This window comes from Lagopus muta, chromosome 26 (genome assembly GCF_023343835.1).
Source record: "Lagopus muta isolate bLagMut1 chromosome 26, bLagMut1 primary, whole genome shotgun sequence".
In the NCBI taxonomy this organism is placed as follows: domain Eukaryota; kingdom Metazoa; phylum Chordata; class Aves; order Galliformes; family Phasianidae; genus Lagopus; species Lagopus muta.
This window is the reverse complement of record NC_064458.1, coordinates 4,213,664-4,235,940: the sequence shown is the minus strand read 5'-3', so window position 1 is coordinate 4,235,940 and position 22,277 is coordinate 4,213,664. Positions and strand designations below refer to the sequence as shown.

Genomic DNA, 22,277 nt, shown 5'->3' with positions numbered 1-22,277 from the left:
AACCTGCAATGGCAGCTGTAGAGCACTTTTATCAGACTAACAATCAGACATTTAGGAACAGTTTAATTCGTATTTATTTGTTCACAACTCCTCAAATCTTGCTACTTGTGAAGAAATAAAAAAAAGTTTACTTACAAATCAAATTATAACAAGTGCAACCACAAGTAGATAGCTAGAGTATAAAAAAATATGCAGTATTTCCAGACACTGCTTCCATTGAACATTAGGATCTTAATAATTCCTCCCCTACAATTCCCACTAGCAAACACACTTCCATGTTTGTATCACCCAGCTGAGACAATAACCTGACGAGGGACTCCAGTCTTTATTTAAAAATTGGGAGCCTTCCAATTCACAATGACAGCCCAAAAGATTCGCAACAAGTGCTAAAAAATACCTTCTTAGCTACATAGCTTGTAAAGGTGATACCATGCGATCAAAGTAATTGTCTTCCTTGTACTGGAGCAGGGAGGCAACAGAGATTAACTCACCAGGAGGAAGCCTAAAACACGATGCAAAACGCTCCCCAGTTGAGTACTGACATCTAAGAGGGAAAAAAACAAGTTCTAATGTATTCAGATCAATTCAAATACATTCTAATATACTTAAAAATGCAGATCAAATGACCAGTGTTCAGAGAAATATTTACTAATTTTATGTGGTGGTTTCAAGACTCACAATACCAGGACGGCTTCTGACAATTCATAGGCAGAATATTCTCTTGTCTCAGCTCTTAATGTAGAGCTTCACATTTATTTAGGGGGGGAGGGGGGGGGGGGGGAAATTAATCAGAACTTGTGCCTTGCACATCACATCTCATTCTCTTCCTGTTCACAAAAAGCCACAAAAATGAAAGTCAACTGCTCTTCCACACCAGTAAACATGCATTCAAACTTCTCTCCAAAAACATGAAACTTCTCACACACTGATTTCTCCAATCTTCCTCCAATGATTTGCACCCAAAAAGTCTTCAACGACAGCCCAGAGCCATTATCCATCTTGCTGCTGAATGAAAGGGTTTGGAATCGCTTCCATTCCATCCTGTGGGCAAATGAGAACCACAGAAGTCCCTCTGCAGACCACAAGTCCCAGCTGACGTGTGTCTTCTGTTAATTTGTATTGATCATCTGGGTCTGAAAAGCAGAGATCTCTAGTTACAATGGAAACCTAAGGAAGATAATATAATAAATTCCATCAACTGGAAAAAAGAAGAAAAAAAAAAAAAAAAAACCCACAATTTTTCCAGACTTTTCAGCATTGTTTTATTGAGCACAGACTATTAAAAGTGATGCAGCAGTAATATCTGATAACTACAGCACATTACTGATTCATTAGTTCTCAAAGCAGCACTTGCTACTGAGTGACAAAGTACTCCACTTTGTATGCAAAGCAGAACATACATTTTTTTAAATAATTCTAAGGTCCCTTCATTCATTCCAATCAAAAGCACAGATACAAGTGACAAAAAAAGAGTAGGGGGGAAAAAAAAAAGACAACAACAATCCTGATTCCTATTTCAAATGACATTGTGGGCAAACATTCTGGGGTCAGTGAAAATCAGAACACCCTGAATTCAAAGTGCAGTAACCAGAAATCTTTTGGTTGTCTATTTCTAGAGCAAACCAGAAGAGGCTGTGCATAGGAACAGACAAACAGCCCAGCAAGAACCAATTCTGTGCTCCTTCAAGTGTTGACATATTCACAGATACAGACCCACTAGAGCAGGACCAGAGGAGGCCACAAAGAAACATGAGGTCTCGAGAACCTCTGCAACAAAGAAAGGCTGGGGGAGACTTGTGCCATTCAGCCTGGAGAGGGCACCAGGGAGACCTTAAAGCAGCCTTCCAGTACCTAAAGGGGGCATACAGAAAAGGTACTGAGGAACTCTGACAAGGAGTGTAGTGATAGGGCAAGTAGTATGAATTTTAAGCTAAAAGACAGTTATTAAGAAAAAAATCTTTACTGTGAATACAATGTGGCACAGGTACAGACTGCCTGCAGAAGCCTTGGATGTATTCAAAGACAGACTGGGTGAGGCTTTGGGCAGCTTGATCTAGTGGAAGGGTTGGAAATCTGTGATCCTTAAAGGTCCCTTGCAACCTAAATCACTCTATGACTTTACCCTGCACTTGTGCAGCCTCGCCTTGACTACTGCATGCAGGTTTGGACACCGCATGTTGTAAGGACATAAAACTATCAGTGCATCCAAAGGATGGCTACAAAGATGGTGAAGGGTCTAGAAGGTAAGATGTATGAGGAGTGGCTGAGGGCCCTGAGTTTCTTCAGCCGAGCAGAGGAGGCTGAGGAGAAAATGCAGCTGCCATGAGGTTTCCCACAGAGAGCAGAGGGGCAGTGCTGCTCTCTGGGGACAGCAACAGAGACCAAGGGAACAACAGGAGGGTTCAGGAGCATCAGGATTGCAGAGGGCATGAAACAGCTGCCCAGGGCAGTGGGCACAGCCCCAAGCTGCTCAAGGAGTCTTTGAACAACACTCTCAGACACAGAGTGTGGATTTTGGGTGGAACCAGGAATTAGCCTTGATGGTCCTTGTTCCAACTGCAAATAATCTATGATTTTATGAAAAAAAAAAAAAATCTCTAACAGCTCTATTAGCGCAAAGAAGCCACAGAAGGCTTCAGTTCCATGGAAATGAAAAGAATGTACTTACAGAAGAGTTTACAGGACAGTAAGATAATAACTCTTACTGAAACACTCTTCACACTTTGCACAAAACTGTCATCTCTCCAGCAGTACCAGAAAGTAAAAGCCAACTGCCTTATCTGAAGGGAATGACTTCATTCAAACTTAAAAGAACAGGAGTACCAAATAAGTTGCACAGGAGCTCAAGCAAAGACTAACAAAAGGCCTTGAAGATGATCAGATAGCTGGAGCACATCCCTTAGAGAGGCAGACTGTGAGCTGGAGCTTTTCAGCCTGGAGAATCCAAGGCTCCAGGGGCACTTTAGAGTGGCCTTCCAGTACCTGAAGGGGCCTACAGGAAAGCTACCCTACAGGGGAAGGACTTCTTATAAGGGCATGACAAAGGGAAATGGCTTTAAGCTGGAAGAGGGTAGATATTAGGAGGAAATTCCGTACTATGAGGGTGGTGAGACTGACACAAGTTGCCCAGAGAGGTTGTGGATGCCCCCACCCCGGAAGCATTTAAGGCCAGGCTGGATGGGGTTGTGAACAACCTGGTCTAGAGGGAGGTGCCCCTGCCTAAGGCGAGGGGCCAGAGCTGGATGATGTCTAAGGCTCCTTCCAACCCAACCTGTACTATGATAACAATGCTGTACCACAGAAAACGTGGTAAAACTTACTTGGTTTATCTTACCCCCTCCTTTATGCTTAGCTGCTGTCTACAACTCTGAGCTCAGATAAGTCAATGTACAGATTCTGGCCATTCATTCACAGAGCTGTCAATTTTCTTTTAAAACCAATTGCTCTTGGGGATACAGGGTGATCACAGAATGGCCAGGGTTGGAAGGGACTTCGAGGATTATGAATCCCCAACCTACCAAGTATGGTTAAGGGAAAGCTGACTTACACAGACTGCGTATTACTTACCTCGCATATATTCAATGGTACCATCAAGCACAAGGTTCAGTAGAGGGTCAAATCCTTTCAAGACACCACTTGCTATTAAAGACCACATACAACAGAATGATTAGAGATCAAAACTAGAAACACAGCAACACAGAACCATGCACAGGACACCCTCAGTTCTCCAGTTCAGTTCTCTTCTTTGAGCAAGGTTACCAACTAACAGCAACATTAAACAGTGCCCTCTATCAAAATGTAAACGCATAAGACCCCAAACTGTCTCAACTGAAGCTTCATTTCTTTTTTTCCCCAATCAGTTCCAGAAGCATGGATGCCTTAAAAAAAATTTAGAGCTTTCTGCCAATTTCATGTGCTTTTCAAGAATACCTCAACATAGCAAATAAACAAATATTACAAATAAAAGTTCCCTACAGAAGGGGAAAGACAAACTAAGACCAGTGCTTTCCTTAGACAAATATAGTCCAGAAGGACAACTGGAGGATGGATCTTCTTAGCTTTATAGGAACGGCCTACACCTGTAGGATATATCATACTAATACCAATGGCATTAGTTTAAAACAGAACACAATTCTTCAAGACTAGACAGTAAATAAATTGCAGGGCTACACAGAATGAGTTCTTGTATTGAAAAATACCTGATTAGTACATTAGCATTACTGTATTGCTACCAACTTAAATCAAGGAAGAGACTCTTACAGTCCTAGGCACTACACGAAGATCACATGGGTAATCAACATAATTTTTCTGTGAAGAAAATCTAAACCAATAGATTCAGTGGAATTGTCAATCACACGAGAACTAGAATAAAAAAAAACCATAAATTTATCCCACACTTAACAGCATGCATACAAGTAACTTTGAAGATTTGTAAGCATCCAGGCCCACTGGAGCTGTAAATCAGACTTTAAAGACAAACCGAGTTGGTTTTGCAAAGCTCCCACACAGCATACTGTTAATTCTCAGATGAACAAATGGTCTGCAGGTGGCAGTGCCAGCATGCTGGGATGGTCAGATGTAGGTATGGGAAAGGAGAGGAAACGTAACAGCCCCAAAAGCAATGAATATAGATGCTAAAATATGTTAAAACAAGAGAAGAACTAAAGGAACATATAGTTAAGAGACGAGAAGGAAGACGGGTGAATGAACTGTAACACCTTTCTTTGCTGCTTTCAGTGCAACCTTCACAAAGTCTGGAAAATGATACAAGGAAATTCAAGACAGCAAACAGAAGATGAAAGAAAGGCACACAGATGAAGTGCTCATAAAATTCAAGCAAGGGGATTCACAGAAACGTGAAGAGAAGCTTCCCACCAAAAAACAGCAAACTGCAAAGAACAGAAGCACCCACTAGCCACCATCCTGCCTCTAAAGACAGTGAGGTGACCACAGGAGAGATAGAAGTGCACACACACAGAGCTGCTCGCTGCAGCCACACACAGCCCAGCCCAGGTCTCATGCCCGCTCACCTTCTCTCCCACCCTGGAACTTCACCCGGATCGTTTTGTCGATGTATTTGGAGAGATCTAAAATGCTCTCCTTCTTCTTCTTCTCCTTATCCTGTAGACGAGAAACAAAGACAAAGTGAATTCAAAACGAAACCTGCCAGATCTCACCGCATCTCCTACTTCGTTACATATATCACAGCGCTTCTATATTTTTTTCTTCCCCCCACAATCCTGCTTATAACACTACTGATGAAATCACCCGCAGAGCAAAGTCAGGCACGAAGGTGCGGCCGCCGAGCACAGGAGCACAGCCGCAGGGCAGGGCCGGGCCGCCCACACCACGCCCCAGGACCACCCAACAGAATCACAGCACCCACCCAGAGCTCTCTTAGCTCCTAAGGAGCCCTTACGAGAACAGATCCAGCACCCACCAACGCCCCCTCCTCACCGCCATCTTGCCCGCACCACCGCCGCCCCCTCCGACGTTCGCCATTTCATTTACCGCCACCAGAAATGACGTTTCACGTTGACGCGAGCCATTGGCTCCCTGAGGACCGCCAAGGTGGGACTTCCGGTACTTGGTTTCCGAGGCGGAACTTCCGGGGCGGAACTTCCGGGGCGGGTTGCTGGGATACCCGGTGCGGAAGGGGCCTGGCCCGGCCCGGTCAGAAACAAAAGCGGGCGGCGGCGCGGTGGACCCGGCATGGCGGCGCGATGGGCTCCGCTCCTGCTGCTCCCTCTGCTTTCGTTGCCGCAGGTGAGCGGCTGTGCTGGCTTTGGAAGTGCCTTGGCTTCTGTGCCGGAGCTGCCTTGCGGGGGTTGGAGGCAGCAGTTGGGCAGGGGGCGGCTGTGAGCAGAGCTCAGCGCTGGTCCCGTGGTGCTGGCTGGAGCTGTGGTGTGGGTGGGCCCGGTCCCGCTCGGTCGGAGGGCGATCCCTTATTGGGGCTTTAACGATGTGTGGAGGGGCCCGCTGGCAGCAGTGAGAGATTGAGCTGCTCACAGGGTGGGAATGGCCAACTTCCAGTGTTCTGCTGGAGAGAAGGCGGCACCGTTCATGTTCCGCACTGCACCCCGCCGCTATTCTTTGGCATTGTGCCCATCACGGTTTCTCAGTGCTCCCACGTTAGCCTTCTTTGTTCTGTTTTTACTGACATAGTCGTTACATTTCTTAAAAACTGGTTGAATTGATTGACCAGCAGGCTCCTCCAGGTAGTCCTTAAGGAAGAGTACCCTAGCCAGGGGATGAGGCTGGGATCCTCCTAGCTGGGCACTTGGCTTTGGGGTCAGACTGGCTGATAAAGCCCCTCTGAGAAACTGGCTGGTGTGAAACAAAGGTGGCTGCTGCTGAACCCACAGCATGACTTGACTCTTACATTCTCTTTCTGTGGTGTGAGAGCAGTGAGGCACTGGAACTGCTGCCCAGAGAGCAGTGGATGCCCGAGGCCATTAAGGGGCCCTGAGCAGCCTGATCTGGTGGAGGATCTTTAAGGTCCATTCCAACCTAAACTTTTCTGTGATACTACTGAAGAGCTCTGTGAAGTGAGCTTTCATAGGTCTAATGAATGCTTGTGACAATCCAGATAAGGATAGAACTCTGTATGGTGACATGGTATGTAGCTTTTGTATTTTACATTCTCCTCTTTTGCATTCTGAATATTTCGTTAAAGTATCTTAACTGCTTCCTGGGTACTCTGTAGAGCAGTATGTCTTGTTGGGTCTTATTAGTGTAGTATCTGAAAACAGTAGCCTAACTTCTCCCTCTTCCTTGCCTGTCATCTCACTGCTCTCTTGCTAGTGATCCTCAGTTATAGACTGAGCCAAGTGCCATTAAACTTATGTTTTCCTTACATGTACATCATCTGTACATACCTCAATCTCTGCTTGCCTGGTGCATTTTGTACCAGGTGGACTGCCAGTGCCAGCATGTCATCAACAAATTAATAAGTATTAGAATGGTTTGAGGTATGGCATGGAGGTCATTGCCACCTATGAAAAGGTGACTGCATCAGTGTGGAATGCCAACGAGGGTCTTCTGCTTGAGAACTGATACTTGGAGGTCTTGGCTTCAGCTCCATCTACTGCAGCATGCTGCCTTTCTGTAAGCAAGTTGCTTAGTGAGTTTGTGCAGCAGAACAGCTGCATAACACATTTGAGCAAGCTTTGAACAGCCTGGCTGGGGTTCTGCATTGGTTCTGCTGCAGCAGCAAGAAGATAACTTGCTGTAAGCTCTAATACTTTCCTCATACCCAAGCTAGTTTGTTTAAAACTAGCATGAACAACTCTGATATCTGTGGTGCTTTTACATCTCTTAGTTGCTTGCCTGTTTATGATTGTATGATGTATGGTGTCTGTCATCTTCACTTGAGGTAAGGAAGAGTGCAATCATGTACTTGCACTACAGTGGTAAGAGAACCAGTGATTGACAAATAGGGTTATTCCAGAATGAAGCTAACACCTCCACAATTATTGTGTCTGTTTATCTTCAGTGGCTTACTCTTGCCTTGGTAGTTGTTTGTCCATGTCTTCCCCCCAGGAGATAAGATAATTTGGGAGTGTTTTCTCAGGGAGAGGGGAAGGACAGTGGGAGATGTGTCCAGGTTTGTTCCTTGTATTCTGATTTATAGTGGGTAAGGGAGCAGTGTGGCTAATAAAGCCTGACTCTCCCAAATCTAGGCACTAATCTGGGAATTCCTGAAGAAGGGTTTGATCTTAAAAGTCCAAATGCACCAGTACAGTTTCCCCTAGATCATGCTCTGGTATCAGAGTTCCCATTTTTCATACAACTTCCTTCTTATTCTCACTATTCCTTCATTGCATTGGTGTTCTCCTGTAACCACAGCAGGTATGAGTGAGCCTTTGACCAATGAAGAGTATAGTAAGGTATGTGAGATCCTGCTGCTGTTCACTATGCTAATTTTCAGCTATTGTACTTAAAATAAGTGGATAATTATGAAAATCCATAGAGTTGAAAAGACTGTCTGAAGTTCTGGGTTAAAGTGGTTGTTGGCAATTTAGTCACGAGGAGTTGTCACATTGAGTACGAAGCTCTCCTCTCTCTGCAGTGCTTGTTGAATCAGTGCTTTCTTTATCTGAAAGTTTACTGTCTGCTATTTTTGGTCTTCAAGCTGACCCATGCAGTTTGTAGGTGAGAATGTACCTCAACTCTTAGGAATTCTATTGCGTATCTTGTGTAATGTCTACTGTAAGAGTGGATGCAGCTCGTGCCTTATTAAGGAGCTGTGCTCCTGAAATAGAGCACAGTCTGACAAATCTCAAGATTAAGTTATAGGTTCTCCTTAAATTCAGAATATAACCACTGTATATTCCAATAAGAAAAAGGTGGTCTGCTTTCAATTTGATTAATTTCTTGAAGAAAAGAAGTGGTAACAAAAAAGACCAGTGGCAACTTGGCAATGAATTGTGTAAGTTTTCTTTGTTCCTGTATCACTCAGCTGTTAGAGTTGTGGATATGTCAGTCCTTGGGGTTCCTTACAGAGCAGGGGATGTTTGTTAGTTGTGACTAAGGAATACTTCATTCTCTGTGCGTATTTATACAGACCGAATACTGCCTATGATGTAACTATGACTTAGGAACTATGTTCCTAAGCCAAGGACGAAGTGCTGATTTGCTTTTCCTGTGCCATGGTGTGGTTACCATTGCCTGGTTTGTGCTGGAAGTTGCACTGAGGATAAAATTTGTCACTCCCACAAAAGTTTTTAGAGGTTGGTTGGTTGTTTAGCTTGTTTTATTTTAGTAGTCAAGCTCCTCAGCCTGTTGTGTTGGCTGAGCTGAGATGGCTGTGAATTTGGAGTGGTCATGGTTCACTTATAGCAAAAAAGCACTATCTATATCTTCTCCTCCAGGTTCTGCCTTACAAATTTATAATCCTATTGTGTAAGACAACCTCCCCGTGTACATCCAGACCTCTGTGACCTCAAAGTGTAAAAAAAATTGCCTCTTTTAGTGTTAGCTTGTGCTTTCATTATGGAAGGTCAGTTTCCATCTTCATGCGTTGCTTCCTTCTGTGAAAGAACAAAGGTTTGAGTCCCTGTGTGTCAACAGGGCAGAGAGGAACAAACAAGGACGAGCCACTAGGATGGCTCAGTGCCTCATGTTGCAGGTTCTTGAGATGTTCAGTGGGTTGAGCTCCTCCTCCCTACCTTCTTTCATCATTTAACTCAAGTGTTTTCCAAGCCATAAGTACTGTAAGAGGCAAGAATTGTAAAAGAACTTTAAGAGCTGCTGTTTTTTCCTTCAGTGTTTGGAGCAGGCTGGGCTTGAGCTCCAAACTCTTGGAAGAGAGTCCTTAGGGGGGTTGTGGGAAGGTTGTGTAGGATCTGCATAGGAGAGTGATTTCTCCCAGGTTGGTCTAGGATATGGTGTGATTTCTGGAAACTAAGAAGCATAACAAGTGTTGCTGCTGTCCCGGTGCATCAGCTGTCCTGCCTTGACCTGACTTTTGCTATCTGATACCTAGTGATATAAACAAAGCAAAAGCTGAAGGCATCAGAGCCCTTCAGTACAGGAAAAAAAGAATCTAATGCATGTGACTCTTCTGAGGTGGGAGAAAATAACAAGCTTGAAGTGGTTGTTAACAGACTTCAGAGTTATGCTTTGATGCTCAGTGATAATTGCATTGTAAGAATGTTAATCCGCGTTCGTTTTTGTCCTCCATGGACCATGTGCAACTCCCTACACCCTCGTCTACTTTTAGCCCTGCTCATATGCCACTTAATTCCTCTCATCCTTCATTTTACTTAGCTTTTGGCACATGAGCGCACAGCTTTCTAAAATGTTCTGAGCGTGTCACTTTAGGAACCTTTAACTCTAATATTTCTTTGAACATTCACTGAGCTGTTCAGAAAGCACAGCTGCATATTGCTGTCCTCCGTGTGCTGCTTGGGGATTGTTACTGACTTCCAGTAATACTTAGCTAATGGAAATGTAGCAACATGAACTATACTTATTCTTTCATTTTAGAGATATATAGTTTCTCTCTTATAAATATCAAGACTTCAGTTGTACAAGTTGATGGTTTTTCAGATGCATAAAGCCATTCCACTGCAGGTAGCTTGCTCCTGCAAAACTGCCTGAAGTTCTTGGAGGCAGCTGTATGTATAATATTCAGAACAGAGCTGCCCTGGTTTCAACTGAGATTGGGGTTAATCTTCTTCATGGGGGCTGTATGGTGGTGTGTTACTGTGCAGAGCATTGTATAAAGGGTGTTTCAGCTTCTTATATCTTCTTGCCTGTGAGGAGCTTGGGTGGGTGTGTGTGTGTGTGTGTGTGTGTGTGTGTAAGGATGAGGAGCTGGGAGGGGGCAGAGCCAGGACAGCAGACCCAAACCAGCCAAAGGAACATCCCATACCACATGACTGCGTGCTGAACAAGAAACCTGGGAGGAGGGGGGGTCTGCTGCTGCTCAGGGCTCAGTTGAGCGCTGGTTGGCTGGTGGTGAGCAGCTGTGTTCGGTGTCACTCATTGAGCGTACTCCTTGATTTTTTTCCCTTCCTTCTCTGTCCCGGTGAACTATTTTTATCTCAGCATGGGTTTTGTCTTTGTTTTTTTTTCCTCCATTCCACTGTGGGATGTGTGAGCTGTGCGATGCTGGGCTGCCTGCTGGGTTAAACTATGGCAACCCTTAAACCCGATCAGATTTGGCAGCAATAAGAAGGAAACTCTTCTAGTCTGGTCCTTTCTCCGCCCCCTCCACAGCAGATGGTGGGAAGTTTAAGGTCCCTTCCAGCCCAAGCAAATCTATGATAAAATCAGAGGGCTATTCAACTTTGTTTTGGTGAAACTGATGCATCAGTCTCATTTGATGGCAGTAAAAGGAGTTTTCAAGGTGTTCATTGGAGATTTATGGAACTCTACCCTCCTTGTGCCTCATCCCTGAAAGCAGTTTCTACAGATACACGTACTGCCAAAAAGCAATGATGTAAATAAGGCATCGTTGTGAAGGGAGGGATAGCTTTCTCTGGTGAGAGAGGTCAGAGACGTGATCGTATTTTTGAGTTGAGTATCTAATTTCAACTCTATGCATTCCGTTTGAAACGGAATTATGTGAAATGAAAACAGGCTGAAAGTTGAGCCACAATTACACCCCAAAACTGTGGTGTGGTGGTTTTTGTTTTTTTTTTTTTTGTTGTTTTTTTTTTCAATCTTGAAACCTTTTACATTTCTTTATCACACTTAGAAAAGAGAGAAGGGATCAGGCAGGAGCACTTGCACACAGGGCCCTTTTGCTGCAGGAGCTGTAAGATATACTTGGTTTAGATGTTGTACTAAGGGACGTGGTATAATGGGGAAATACTGATGGCCTTGGAGGTCTTTTCCAACCTTGGTGATTTTGTGATTCATTTCTTCCTCAATTTTTGATAACAAAGAGCATTTATAATCTATTTTTATAATCTATTTTGTTCAGTTAATGTGGAAATAAAGTCACTACTAGCATGTAACTTCCATCTCTGTAATCAGTGGTAGGAAAGCTGCACATACTTCCACAGTTGTTTTTCTTCCTGGCATCTGGATGCCTGGTATTTACCTCCTGGGGCTTGATGTGCAAGTAGAAAACTACATCACCTCCACAAAAATACTTGTGCAGATTCTACACTAGTTTCTAGATTCTACTAGATTCTACACAGATTCTAGGCCTGTAGCTAGCATTTGTTTGGCTTCTTGGTTAGACAGTGGGAATATATCTGGTGCTCACAAAGGGAAAAAGGGAAGGGAACAAAAGAACAGTTTGTCATGAAGAATAAAAAGCTAGGTGAAGATTCCACAGTAAGGAAGTGGGGTTTTTTCTTCTCACTTTATTGGATACTACCAAATAATTGAATTCAGGTAATTCTGATGGTTTGCATTCAACCTGTGCTAGCCCCTAACTCTGAATTTTGATGTCAGATGATGCACACAGACTTGATGCACTCTGACATAACCAAAATAATAGAGAATTTGTTGTCCTGCACTGTTTTGCAGGAATGGGAAGGTGAAAACATAGAGATATTAAATGGAACTTGTTGTGGTTGGAACACTTCTCTGTACAGACAGACTCTGTAATAGTAAAATATGTCATAATTGAGAATGTGCTTAACCTGCTATATTCACTGCATGCTGCCATGTTTACTTTGCTCTGTACTCCCTCTGCAGATACTGAAACTTTGTAAAATCTTTTTTTTTTTTTTTTAAGTAAGAAGCAGGCTAATCAACAGTAAGCGAAGCCCATTACTTCTGTGCTGCATGTATTGAAAAACCCCTATTGAATGCTTGTTGTTTTCAGGTGTACTGCGAGTACGGAATGGTCCATGTCCTTTCAGAGAAAGGGAGCAGCAAAGGCAAGGACTACTGCATCCTCTTCAACTCCCAGTGGGCCCATCTGCCTCATGATCTGGGTAAAGCTGTAAGTACCAAGCCAGCCATCTAAAAGAATGTACTCAGAATTGCCCTTGTTGTAGGAGAGAATTCTAATTCATATCTTAGTAAAATCTGAAGCTTGCTCTACTTTGAAAATATTTTCTATCTGTTAAGTCTCCATAGCCTTTAGTGGTGATACTCCTTTCTAAGCAACTATTTCAGGTTCAAAACAAACAAACAAAAAAAATTACTTCTGCACGTGGTGACGAAATAAATGAGAATAAAACTTAACTGTGTTTGGAAAGGAGCTCTCATGTGTTGGTACAAAAAAGATACAGGTCCTTCCTAATACCTGGATGACCACTAGTGCTTTCTTACTAGTTCATTCTTCTCTTAAATTTAGGTATAAGCAATTATGAGCTGTGTCAACTTGTTTTTGTTATCCAAAGCCCTATGAACTGACAACTGATTCTTTTTTTTTTTTTTTTTTTCTCTTCCACTTTTGTGTGAGAAAATTGAAGAGTACAGAGACACCAGTAGCAGGAGCTCACTTCCTAACAGATGAGAGGAATAGCTAAAATGTGAGGAGGAAACTGTCACTTGCTTCTTTGACCTCTGTTATGCGGCTTTTTTGTGTCTGATCTGTATTCCTAGAAGATTCACTTTTGCAGAGATTGATTATACATGACTCAGTTATTCAGACTGTGTAAGCAAGAAGACTAAGTTGAGGGAATCCTTTGTAAGAAGGGTATATTTCTGTAAGCTAAACGTATATATTTACAAGTCACACTTCATGGGCTTGTTCAAGTGGCTTTAGTAGAAATCGTACTAAAATCAAAAAAGGAAGGGATCTGGGGAGGTTTTCTGATCTAGCTTTGAAAGCAAGGCCTTAGATTAGGCTGCCCAAGGCTCTGTTCATGCTAAGCTTGTGCTCATGAAAGCCCAAGGCATTAAATATCAAAGTCTTGAATTTATGAACTGTCAAGGGATCTTTTAAGATCTGAGAGGCTTTTGCTATTATGCTCTTTTCACTTTACTTTTACCAGTAAAGTTGCCTCTTAGGTAGTGATTCCATCCATTTATAATAGCACCACACCTTCTAAGAAGATAATTTGGCTGACAATGTACGTGTCATCTGGCCAAAATCCGTGTAATCATACCCTAAATCCAAAGAGAAACACCTGGGTTCCATCAACCTCTGTTGTCATTACAAGCTGGGAGATGAAGGGATTGAATGCAGCACTGCCAAGAAGGACTTGTGTGTACTGGTGGGTGGCAGCTGGACACGAGTCAGCAGTGTGCCCCCAGCCCAGGAAGGCAGCGGTATCCTGGGCTGCATCCAAAGCAGCATGGCCAGCAGGGTGAGAGAGGTCATCCTCTTTCTCTGCTCTGTACTGGTGAGACCTCACCTGGAGTAGTGCACCCAGATGTGGAGTCCTCAGTACAGGAGAGGTGTAGACCTGTTGGAGCACATCCAGAGGAGGACCACAAAAATGATCCATGGGATGGGGCAGCCTCCCTGTGAGGGGAGAGCTGGAGCTGTGCAGCCTGAAAAAGAGAAGGCTCTTGGGAAGAACTGAGAAGTGGCCTTTCTGTTTCTAAAGAGGGGCTGTAAGAAAGAAGGGGATGGACTTCTTAGCAGGGACTGCTGTGATAGGACAGAGGGAAATGGTTTTGAACTTAAAGAGGAGAATTCTAGATTGGATATGAGGAAAAATGTGTGTGTGTTGTTTTGTGGTTTTTTTTTTTTTTTTTTTTTTTTTTTTTTTTTTTTTTTAACAATAAGGTTGTTGGAGGCACTGGCACAGGTTGCTCATGAGAAGTGGTGAATGCCCCATCCCTGGAGACATTCAAGGTCAGGTTGGATAGCACTCTGAGCACCAGATGAAGCTGTGGATGTCCCTGTTCGTTGCAGAGGAGTTGGAATAGATGACCTTTAAGGGTTCCTTCCAACTCAAACAAGTCTATAAATCTATGAATTATCTTACTCTTGACCTGACTGTACTGTGAAGTTGGTGCCTGGATTACATTGCTTCAGTGGCAGAAGTGGGAGTGCAATGTGCAGACAATTCACATAGTGCATAAAGCTGGTTTGAGAGACTTGGGGTCTGGTTCAGCTGGATCCAGACAGACTGCCCTAGGAGTTACTCTAAGATTTGTGATATTTGGAGCCTCTTGTAGCCATTTTGTGTTAACTTGTCTCATAAAAATTCATGGAGACACATTTCAGTATCTCAGCATGAGCCAATATAGTCCAGAAGAGCTTATGCTGGATTGGAACCAATGTGCTTCATAGACCTGTCTTTTGTAGATTTTCATTTCTCTTATTCTCTGCTAATCCCGACTTTCTTCCTTAGTGCTCCCTCAGCCTTTCCTCTCTTTCCTGTTCCAGCTCCTCCTTCCCTCAAGTACTCCAGCAATACAATTTAATAAAAGAGGTGCTGCATGCTGAGCTTCCTCTGTGTTTGTGTTCAGCTCTGATAAAGCTTGCTCTGTCCAGTACAGCCTCGCCTCAAGTTCAGGAGGAGTGGGGCAGCCCCTTTCCTTTCCTGGTGGAAAGGAGCCATCCTGAGCCAGATGCACCCCAGGGCACTGTCAGCCCTGTGGGGGTGTTTTTCCCCAAGGTCTTTTTCCTTGCTCTTCTTGAAAATTGGGACAATACTACTTGCTACCTTCCTGTTTGCTAGGACTTTTCCAAATCCTCAAGACTGTTGAAAAAAAATAGAGGTTTCGTGACAACATCAGCTAATTCTTTGAGGCACCTGGGATTGGTGCCTGTTAGTCCACATAGACTTGCATGTATCTAGCAAGTTCTGCACAAGTTTGAGGTCTTGGAGTTTATGATTTCCTCAGTCGTAGTCCTCCAGCTCTCAGCTCCAGGGTCCCAGGGCCCATCGACGGTGCTGAAGACAGGCATCTGTGCCTTGTTTGTGCCCCTATTTGTAAAGTGACAGGCCACTATTGTCTCTGGTCCTACTTTTTCTGTTTGGTATTCCCAGCTGACTCATGGCAAGCTGACTGTACCTATAAGGACATGGACACCTGATTTAGATGAATCTCATAGCTCCTTAAAGAATCACCAGCACCATCCTCCTGGCTGGGTGGTCTATAGTTAACTCACAAAAAGACTCCCAGAGTCTCTCAAATGTGTCATTGCCAACTGCAAGCACCTTACAGTGCAGCATCTCTGTTACGTACAACCCCTGCCTCTCTTCCACTCCCTATAGAGAGGACAACCCTATTGTTTCTCGGAGAATGCTCTATCACTTCAGTATTTGGAAGTTCTAAATTGAGTTTTAGACACCCCCCTGTGCTATTTGCTTTTGGTTAAAAATAAGAATATATTAGAATTTTCTTTCTTTTCAGTCACTCTTGCAACTGCAGGATCAGACGGCGTCTGTTTTGTGTTCTCCTTCTGATGTACCTGATGGGGGTTTTAATAATCGAATCCCCATGGTGATGCGAGGGAACTGCACCTTCTATGAGAAAGTGAGGCTTGCTCAGATAAATGGAGCTCGTGGGCTGCTGATTGTTAGCAGGGAGAGACTGGTAAGTCTATTTCTGTCTTTCTGTATCACTGATGCTATAATGTTAGATACTGGCTTATTTTCAGTGATTGTTGTAGGTATTTTCCTTTTTAAGCGCACACATTTTTTATTTTCATTTTTATACATTTCCACATTGCCCAGCTATGAGTGGAAAACAATACAGATGAAGGGAGGATTAATTAAATAAATGAGTATGCTCACTTGAGTAGGCAGAGTGCTGCACACGGTCTCTGTAACATCCAAATCAAGGGCTCAGAATTATCTTTACGTTATATAACATCCTGAATCAAAGAAGTAAGGGCAGTTTCTTAACTGAATACCTTCAGTGGGGTATAGAGCACAAGATTCAGTTGGAGCATCACCAGTGTATGTTTTGTAAAATGAATGTTTTATCAGTGTAGTCAATACTAAAGAGATGTGTTACGTGTGAAAGATATTGCTTGAAGTTTGGTTATTGCATTTTGCTGTTGCAGTTGTTAGTAACTTATGTTTTACTGGAAGTAGGCATATGTCTTAAATTTATGTTACTGCTGTCATTGTAAGTTAAACTGCAAAAATAGGATTCTTGATTGTAGGCTGCAGTTGTATAATGAATAGCACTTAGATTCAGAGAGTTGTCCACTGCCTTCATAACCTTCTGTCATTGCAGATTTTGGAAGATCATTGCCCAGTATCTTAATAAATAAATCTGTTTTAAGCTGATTTCTAGCCGAATTTCTGAGCTGCCTCTTCGGGCCATGACACAGCAGGGCTGGTGCTGCCTGGGATGGGGCTGCTGCCTTGCGCCGTGCATGTAATAAAGAGAGCAATGAATTATTCTTGAGTTGGTGCCTGATGGCACTTAGGCAGTGTGAGCATGAGGATCACAGCCATTCCCTTTCTCCCATCTCCACGGGAAGCCAGGCAGGAGGTGATGAGCTGGAGGGGGAACAGGGCCCTGTAGCACAGCAGTGGGAGGAGTGCTTTTTCCTTCCCAGAGCCCGTGCAGATGTGGCTGAGTGCTTGTTGAATGCCTGTGGTTCCCGTGGCAGAAAGGAGCCCTTCTGATCTCATCCAGCCCACGAGGCCCTGGAAGCGCATCTCTTCTTGCCAGGAGCTCCTCTAAGCCCTTGCTGCGGTTCCCAGGTTTGCACAGTGCTGGTGACAAGGCCATGCTCCGTGAGAGTTGGCTGGCTGCAGCCCCGCTGCCAACGCCCTGCCGGCACATCTGCTCCTGTTCCAAGGTGGAGCATCTTCCTGCCCCCCCCCCCCCCCCCCCCTTGGACCACTGCAGCCCCTGCCCTACCTGTGGCTCTGGCTGCCGCAGGGCTCTCAGTCCTACAGCCTTACAGTCTCTGTCCTTTTCCAGAAGCACAGAGTACTTCTTTCTCAACTGTTTCGTGTCTTCCCCCCACTGCTGTCTCTGTGACCCTTCTTCCCTTACCTGGGTCTGAGTTTGGCCCTGTGTGTATGCCACACTCTGGCATCCTCTGTTTCCCCCCTCTACAAGGCCCTGTTGTGTGTTTTTCATGTTTCTTTGACTGCCAGTTGTAGTTCTGTTGACTTTTTGTTGTGTTCCAGTGCGATGGGTTGTGCTAATCCCAGAGCAGCCAGCAGCTCACATTGTTCAGCTTGCAGTAAAACTTTCTTGCAAAGGCTTTTAGGAGAATTTCTGAGAATAAAAATGTGGAGTGGAGTAGTCAAGAAGGTGGCCACAAAGGAGAGGAGAAGTTCCTCAAACCTCTTGGTCATCATGGAATGCTCAGCCATGGAAGCATGGAGAATTGACATGCCTGAGGGGAGGGATGCCATCCTGTGGTAGCTGGGCAGGCTGGAGAGGTGGGCCCATGCCAAGCTCCTGGAGTTCAACAAGACCAAGTGCAAGTTCCTGCACCTGGGTTGGGGCAATGGGAAGCACAGATACAGGTTGGGTGGAGAATGACTTGAGAGCTGCCCTGAGGAGAAGGATTTGGGGTGTTGGTGGGTGAAAGACTCAGTGAGAGCCAGCAGTGTACGCTCGCAGTCCAGAAGGCCAACCAGATTGTGGGCTGCATGAAGAGACACTCCTCTTCGTGCCAGCAGAACAAGGGGGGTGATCCTCCCCCTCCTGCTCTGCTCTTGTGAGACCCCATCTGGCTTACTGCATTCAGTTCTGCGGCTCCAGCACAAGAAGGACATGGTGTGGGTCCAGCTGAGGGCTACGAGGATGATTGGAGGGCTGGAGCACCTTCTGCTGTGAGGACAGGCTGAGAGCTGGGGTTCTTCAGTCTGAAGAAGAGAAGGCTCTGAAGAGATTGAATAGTGACTTTCCAGGACCTGGACGCTCCATACCATCAGCCTAACTATGCTACCCTAACTTTAACAGTTCATCACTAAATCATGTTCCTGGGAACCACATCCAGACGGTTTTTAAGCACATCCAGAGCTGTTGCCTCACCCACACCTCCTTGGGGAGCCCATTCAAGTGCTTAACAATGCTTTCTGTAAAGAAGTTTGTTCTGATATCCAACCTAGACCTCCCCTGGTGCAACCTGAGCTGTTTCCCCTCGTCCTGTCACTTGTGAAATGAGACCAGCCCTTCTGCGCTGCACACCATGGTTCCTCTTTGTTAGGCAGCTTTGCAGCCACTCCTCCCCAAGGCTGTATGGGTTGTGTGGGGTTTGGCCAAAATCTGGGACCTGACACTTGGCCCTACTGGAACTCATACAGTTGATCTTGGACCTTCGCTACAGTCTATCCAGGTCTCTCTGTACTGCCTTTCTGCCATCCAGCGCAACTTGGCGTCATCTGCAAACTTACTGAGGGTGCACTTAATCCCCTCATCGAGGTTGTTGATGAAGATGTTAAGTAGGAGTGGCCCCACTGCTGAGCCCTGGGCTGCACCTCTTGTAACTGGCCATCGGCTGGGTTTAAATCTGTTGACCACTTAACTTTGATATTTTAACTTAGGTGAAAGACTGGTCTTCATTCTTAAAGCAGAATTGGAGTAGGCCAACAACAGGCACCACTTCCAACCTTGGCAATTCTCTTGTTCAGTAGTTTAGTTCTCACCATCTACGCTCAATTCTTTTATTTGAATGGGACAACCCTTCTGTTTTCTGACGCTGTGACTTAGGGATGTACATCGTGGGCTGTTAACCAGTTACACATCAAAGGTTTTATGGGATGCTCATTAAAATGTTATGGTGTGATTTAACCTCTTCCTGCATATTGTCTACAAATTCATCTAGCTTCTCTGAAACATCTGCGATGAAAAGTCTGCTGGGCTCAGAAGCCTTTTCACTTTGAAAGATTGTGTGAATCTGTTTTGCACTTGTCCCAGCAGTTTCAGGGATCATTTTGTGTACGTGTAAAAGGGAGAAGACAGACACCAGTGAAATTAAATAACATGATTGTTAAGATGAGATTTTTCTGCTCAGTATGGAACCAAGAAGAGAAGATGCTTTCTGGTTTGTTGTTTTTTTTGTTTGTTTTGTGTGTATGTGTGTGTGTGTTTCTTGGTTCTTTTTTTCCACACTTGTGTCTGCATTGGAGTGTTAGAGGGGTATATGCTGGGCAAATAAAAGTGTTATGCTTAGGCAGTTTTGAAGTTGGTTTAAGGCTCCGATAGTAGCAGTATTTTTCCTGTTTTGAATTGTGTTTTGGATTAATTTTTTGGTGGATTGCCTGTGTAAAGGTAATTTTAGGTTATTGTACATTATGTTCCTTTTCATAATATTTTTTAGATTAACAGAAAATAAGACTTGAACTCTTTTGAAAGAATAGAAGGCTTTTGCAGAAATAAATTCTTTTTTGCCTGTTTTGGTCTGTCCTTTAGGTCCCTCCAGGGGGCAACAGGAGCCAATATGAAGAGATTGATATTCCTGTTGCTCTGCTGAGCTATTCTGATATGTTAGATATTGTCAAGGTAAGCTTGATCTTCTGATTTAAACTATTTTGAATTGTTCATTGGTCAACAGAATGTGTAGCTCATATTAGGAGCTCTGGATCTGTAAAGTTATACTCAAAAATACAGCTACATCCTATTTTTTAGAAATGCTGTTGTCTTAGGAGGTTGTTTCTCATCTTAAGAATAAAAAGGGAGCCTAGTTCTGGACATAAATACTATAAACAGCAGAGCTTTGAAGTACTTGCAATAAAGCTTCATTATATAATCATAGAATCCTTAGAGTTGGAAGGGACCTTTAAAGGTCATCTAGTCAAAGTCCCCTGCAGTGAACAGGGACAACCTACAGCTGGATCATGGTGCCCAGGGCCTGATCCAGACTTGTCTTGAATGTCTCCAAGGACAGAGCATCCATTACAGCTCTGGGCAACCTCTGCCAGTGCCTCACCACCTCACTGTAAAATGCTTCTTCTTTATATCCAACCTAAATCTCCCTGTTTAAGCTTGAAGTCATTTCCCCTTGTTTTATCACAGCAGACTGCTAAAGTGTCTGTCCCTTTCTGAGTTTGCTGATTGGAAAATAAATAACTGAACCTTTGCTAAGGTGGCTTTTTTGAAGTCTACAGTGCTGGTTATGTAAAAGCATCAGGGAGCCCTTGTCAAAGGGGATTCAGTATCTTCGTGTATGAGTTTTTCTGAGTATGGCAAAGTGGTGATTTTAGGTAAAATATCCTTTTTATATGAGTCAGTTATTTTTATGGGCAGTAAGATACTTTCTAAAAAAAATAAAACCCACCTTGATGCCACTTCTGTTTTTGGTGAACCAAGAGTAAGGGTGTTGTTCTGGATAGTGTCCAAAGGTGTGTCAGATATTCAAATTAAAGTACTCCTGTTAGAGGTAAGAGTTTCATCACTAGACAGTTTTGAAAACTCCCTGCAAGTTCTGAAAAAGCTGCTGCCCTGACTGCTGGAATTGTGGGCACCTTGTAACCAGGTCACTGGTGCTGAGGACCAGATCCTAATGAAGATGTGGATATTAGAAGTTCAATGATACATGCCTTTCAAACAACAGTAGTCTATAATATTAAGTCCACTTTTAAAAGTAAGTCGGCCTGGACTTCATTGCAAAGCACTTGTTCATATCATGCACTAAGGAATTTGTTAGTTCAGTGCAGTTAGTACAGCATAGAAAGGGGAGAAGAACAGTTGTTGCTGAGGATCCACTGTCCATGCTGAATATCTCTTTCAGGGAGCCATGCTTTGGAATAGTCCTAAGTTAGTAGTGTCCTTTGAATGCTTTTGGTTTTGTCCTGCCTCTGACACCTAGCTCTGTTTCTGTTTAAATATCTTTTACTAAGGAAAAGTAACACAAAAGGCAAAATTGAGAGATTTAAAGAGCAGGGTGGTTCTTACTAAAGTGTGATTCCCAAGTTCCTCCATTTGTTCTTGCCTCTGCAGAGTTTTGGGAGGTCAGTGAAGGGAGCAATGTATGCACCAAATGAGCCTGTGCTTGATTACAACATGGTCATTATATTTGTCATGGCTGTGGGGACTGTGGCAATTGGAGGCTACTGGGCAGGAAGCAGAGATGTGAAAAAGTGAGTACTGGGAAAGTAATGTGCCAGTTTTCTTCTTGTGTTTTTGCCTGGGGTAGGAGGGAACCATGGTGGTGGATGGTAGCTGTGCTGATGAGGGTTAGAGACTCTGCAACTGGAGTTAGGAAGATGTTAGCATGATGTCTAAGAGCCCTTAAGCCTGATGTGTAATATTCACGGACAGTGCCTTAATGCTTTACCCTTTAAAAAAAACAAAAAACAAAAAACCATACACTTGAAAAACCTCAGAAGGAAAATTGGGTTGGAATCTATTTCCTGTTTGGGCTTTTCAAAGATTCACCTTCAAAGATCTTTTGTGAAAATTGTAGAAATGTATTTTGCTGGGCTAGTGTAAAACAGACAGATCAGATGGTTAACACCATGTTCATTTTGGACGTTTTACTGAAACTTTGTGGCTACTTTTCACAAGTAGATGGGGAGGAGGAGATCTATGCTACACATTTCCAACATTTGCTTTGCACAAGCTGATTCTGTATTGATTTTCAGTATTCAGAGTTGTTAGTTAATGAAAAATAGTACTCCTTATACAATAATTCAGTGACAACCTGAGTGGAAATACAGGTATTGGTGTAGTGTCATCATTCCCCACCTCATGTAACTCACTGAAGATGCAGTGCCCTTTATTTTGTTGCAGAGGTAATGGTCTGACTGTAATTCTATTCCTCTTTCAGGCGATACATGAAGCACAAACGTGATGATGGGGCAGAGAAACATGATGATGAAACAGTTGATGTGACTCCAATAATGATCTGTGTGTTTGTAGTGATGTGCTGCTCAATGCTGGTCCTCCTTTATTTCTTCTATGACCACTTAGGTACTTTTAAAGTTGCATTTTTGTTGACATATCTTCAATACCACTGGGCTGCTTTTGCTTAAAGAACATTT

At 43.7% G+C, this 22,277-nt stretch overlaps 2 protein-coding genes across 4 annotated transcripts in view; one reads left to right on the top strand and one right to left on the bottom strand.

Annotated features, from left to right (window-relative positions):
* Positions 1 to 56: 56 nt before the first annotated feature.
* On the bottom strand, positions 57 to 5,557 carry LSM7 (LSM7 homolog, U6 small nuclear RNA and mRNA degradation associated). The gene is made up of 4 exons (XM_048927408.1): positions 5,458 to 5,557; positions 5,031 to 5,121; positions 3,568 to 3,639; positions 57 to 1,133 (listed from the first exon to the last, which is right to left on the bottom strand). The coding sequence occupies exons 1-4, from the start codon at positions 5,500 to 5,502 to the stop codon at positions 991 to 993; spliced, it is 351 nt and encodes a 116-aa protein (XP_048783365.1). The 5' UTR covers positions 5,503 to 5,557; the 3' UTR covers positions 57 to 990.
* A 57-nt stretch (positions 5,558 to 5,614) lies between these two features.
* The window catches only part of SPPL2B (signal peptide peptidase like 2B), a 35,707-nt gene continuing 19,044 nt past the window's right edge, over positions 5,615 to 22,277 (top strand). For all 3 annotated transcript variants that reach the window (XR_007373345.1, XM_048927405.1, XM_048927406.1), the window contains exons 1-6: positions 5,615 to 5,766; positions 12,290 to 12,409; positions 15,730 to 15,912; positions 19,708 to 19,797; positions 21,235 to 21,374; positions 22,064 to 22,206. Coding sequence is in view for 2 of the 3 variants with exons in the window: in XM_048927405.1 (XP_048783362.1) it covers positions 5,713 to 5,766; positions 12,290 to 12,409; positions 15,730 to 15,912; positions 19,708 to 19,797; positions 21,235 to 21,374; positions 22,064 to 22,206 (730 nt within the window). In the remaining variant the exon portion in view is untranslated. The remainder of the gene's footprint in view (positions 5,767 to 12,289; positions 12,410 to 15,729; positions 15,913 to 19,707; positions 19,798 to 21,234; positions 21,375 to 22,063; positions 22,207 to 22,277) is intronic.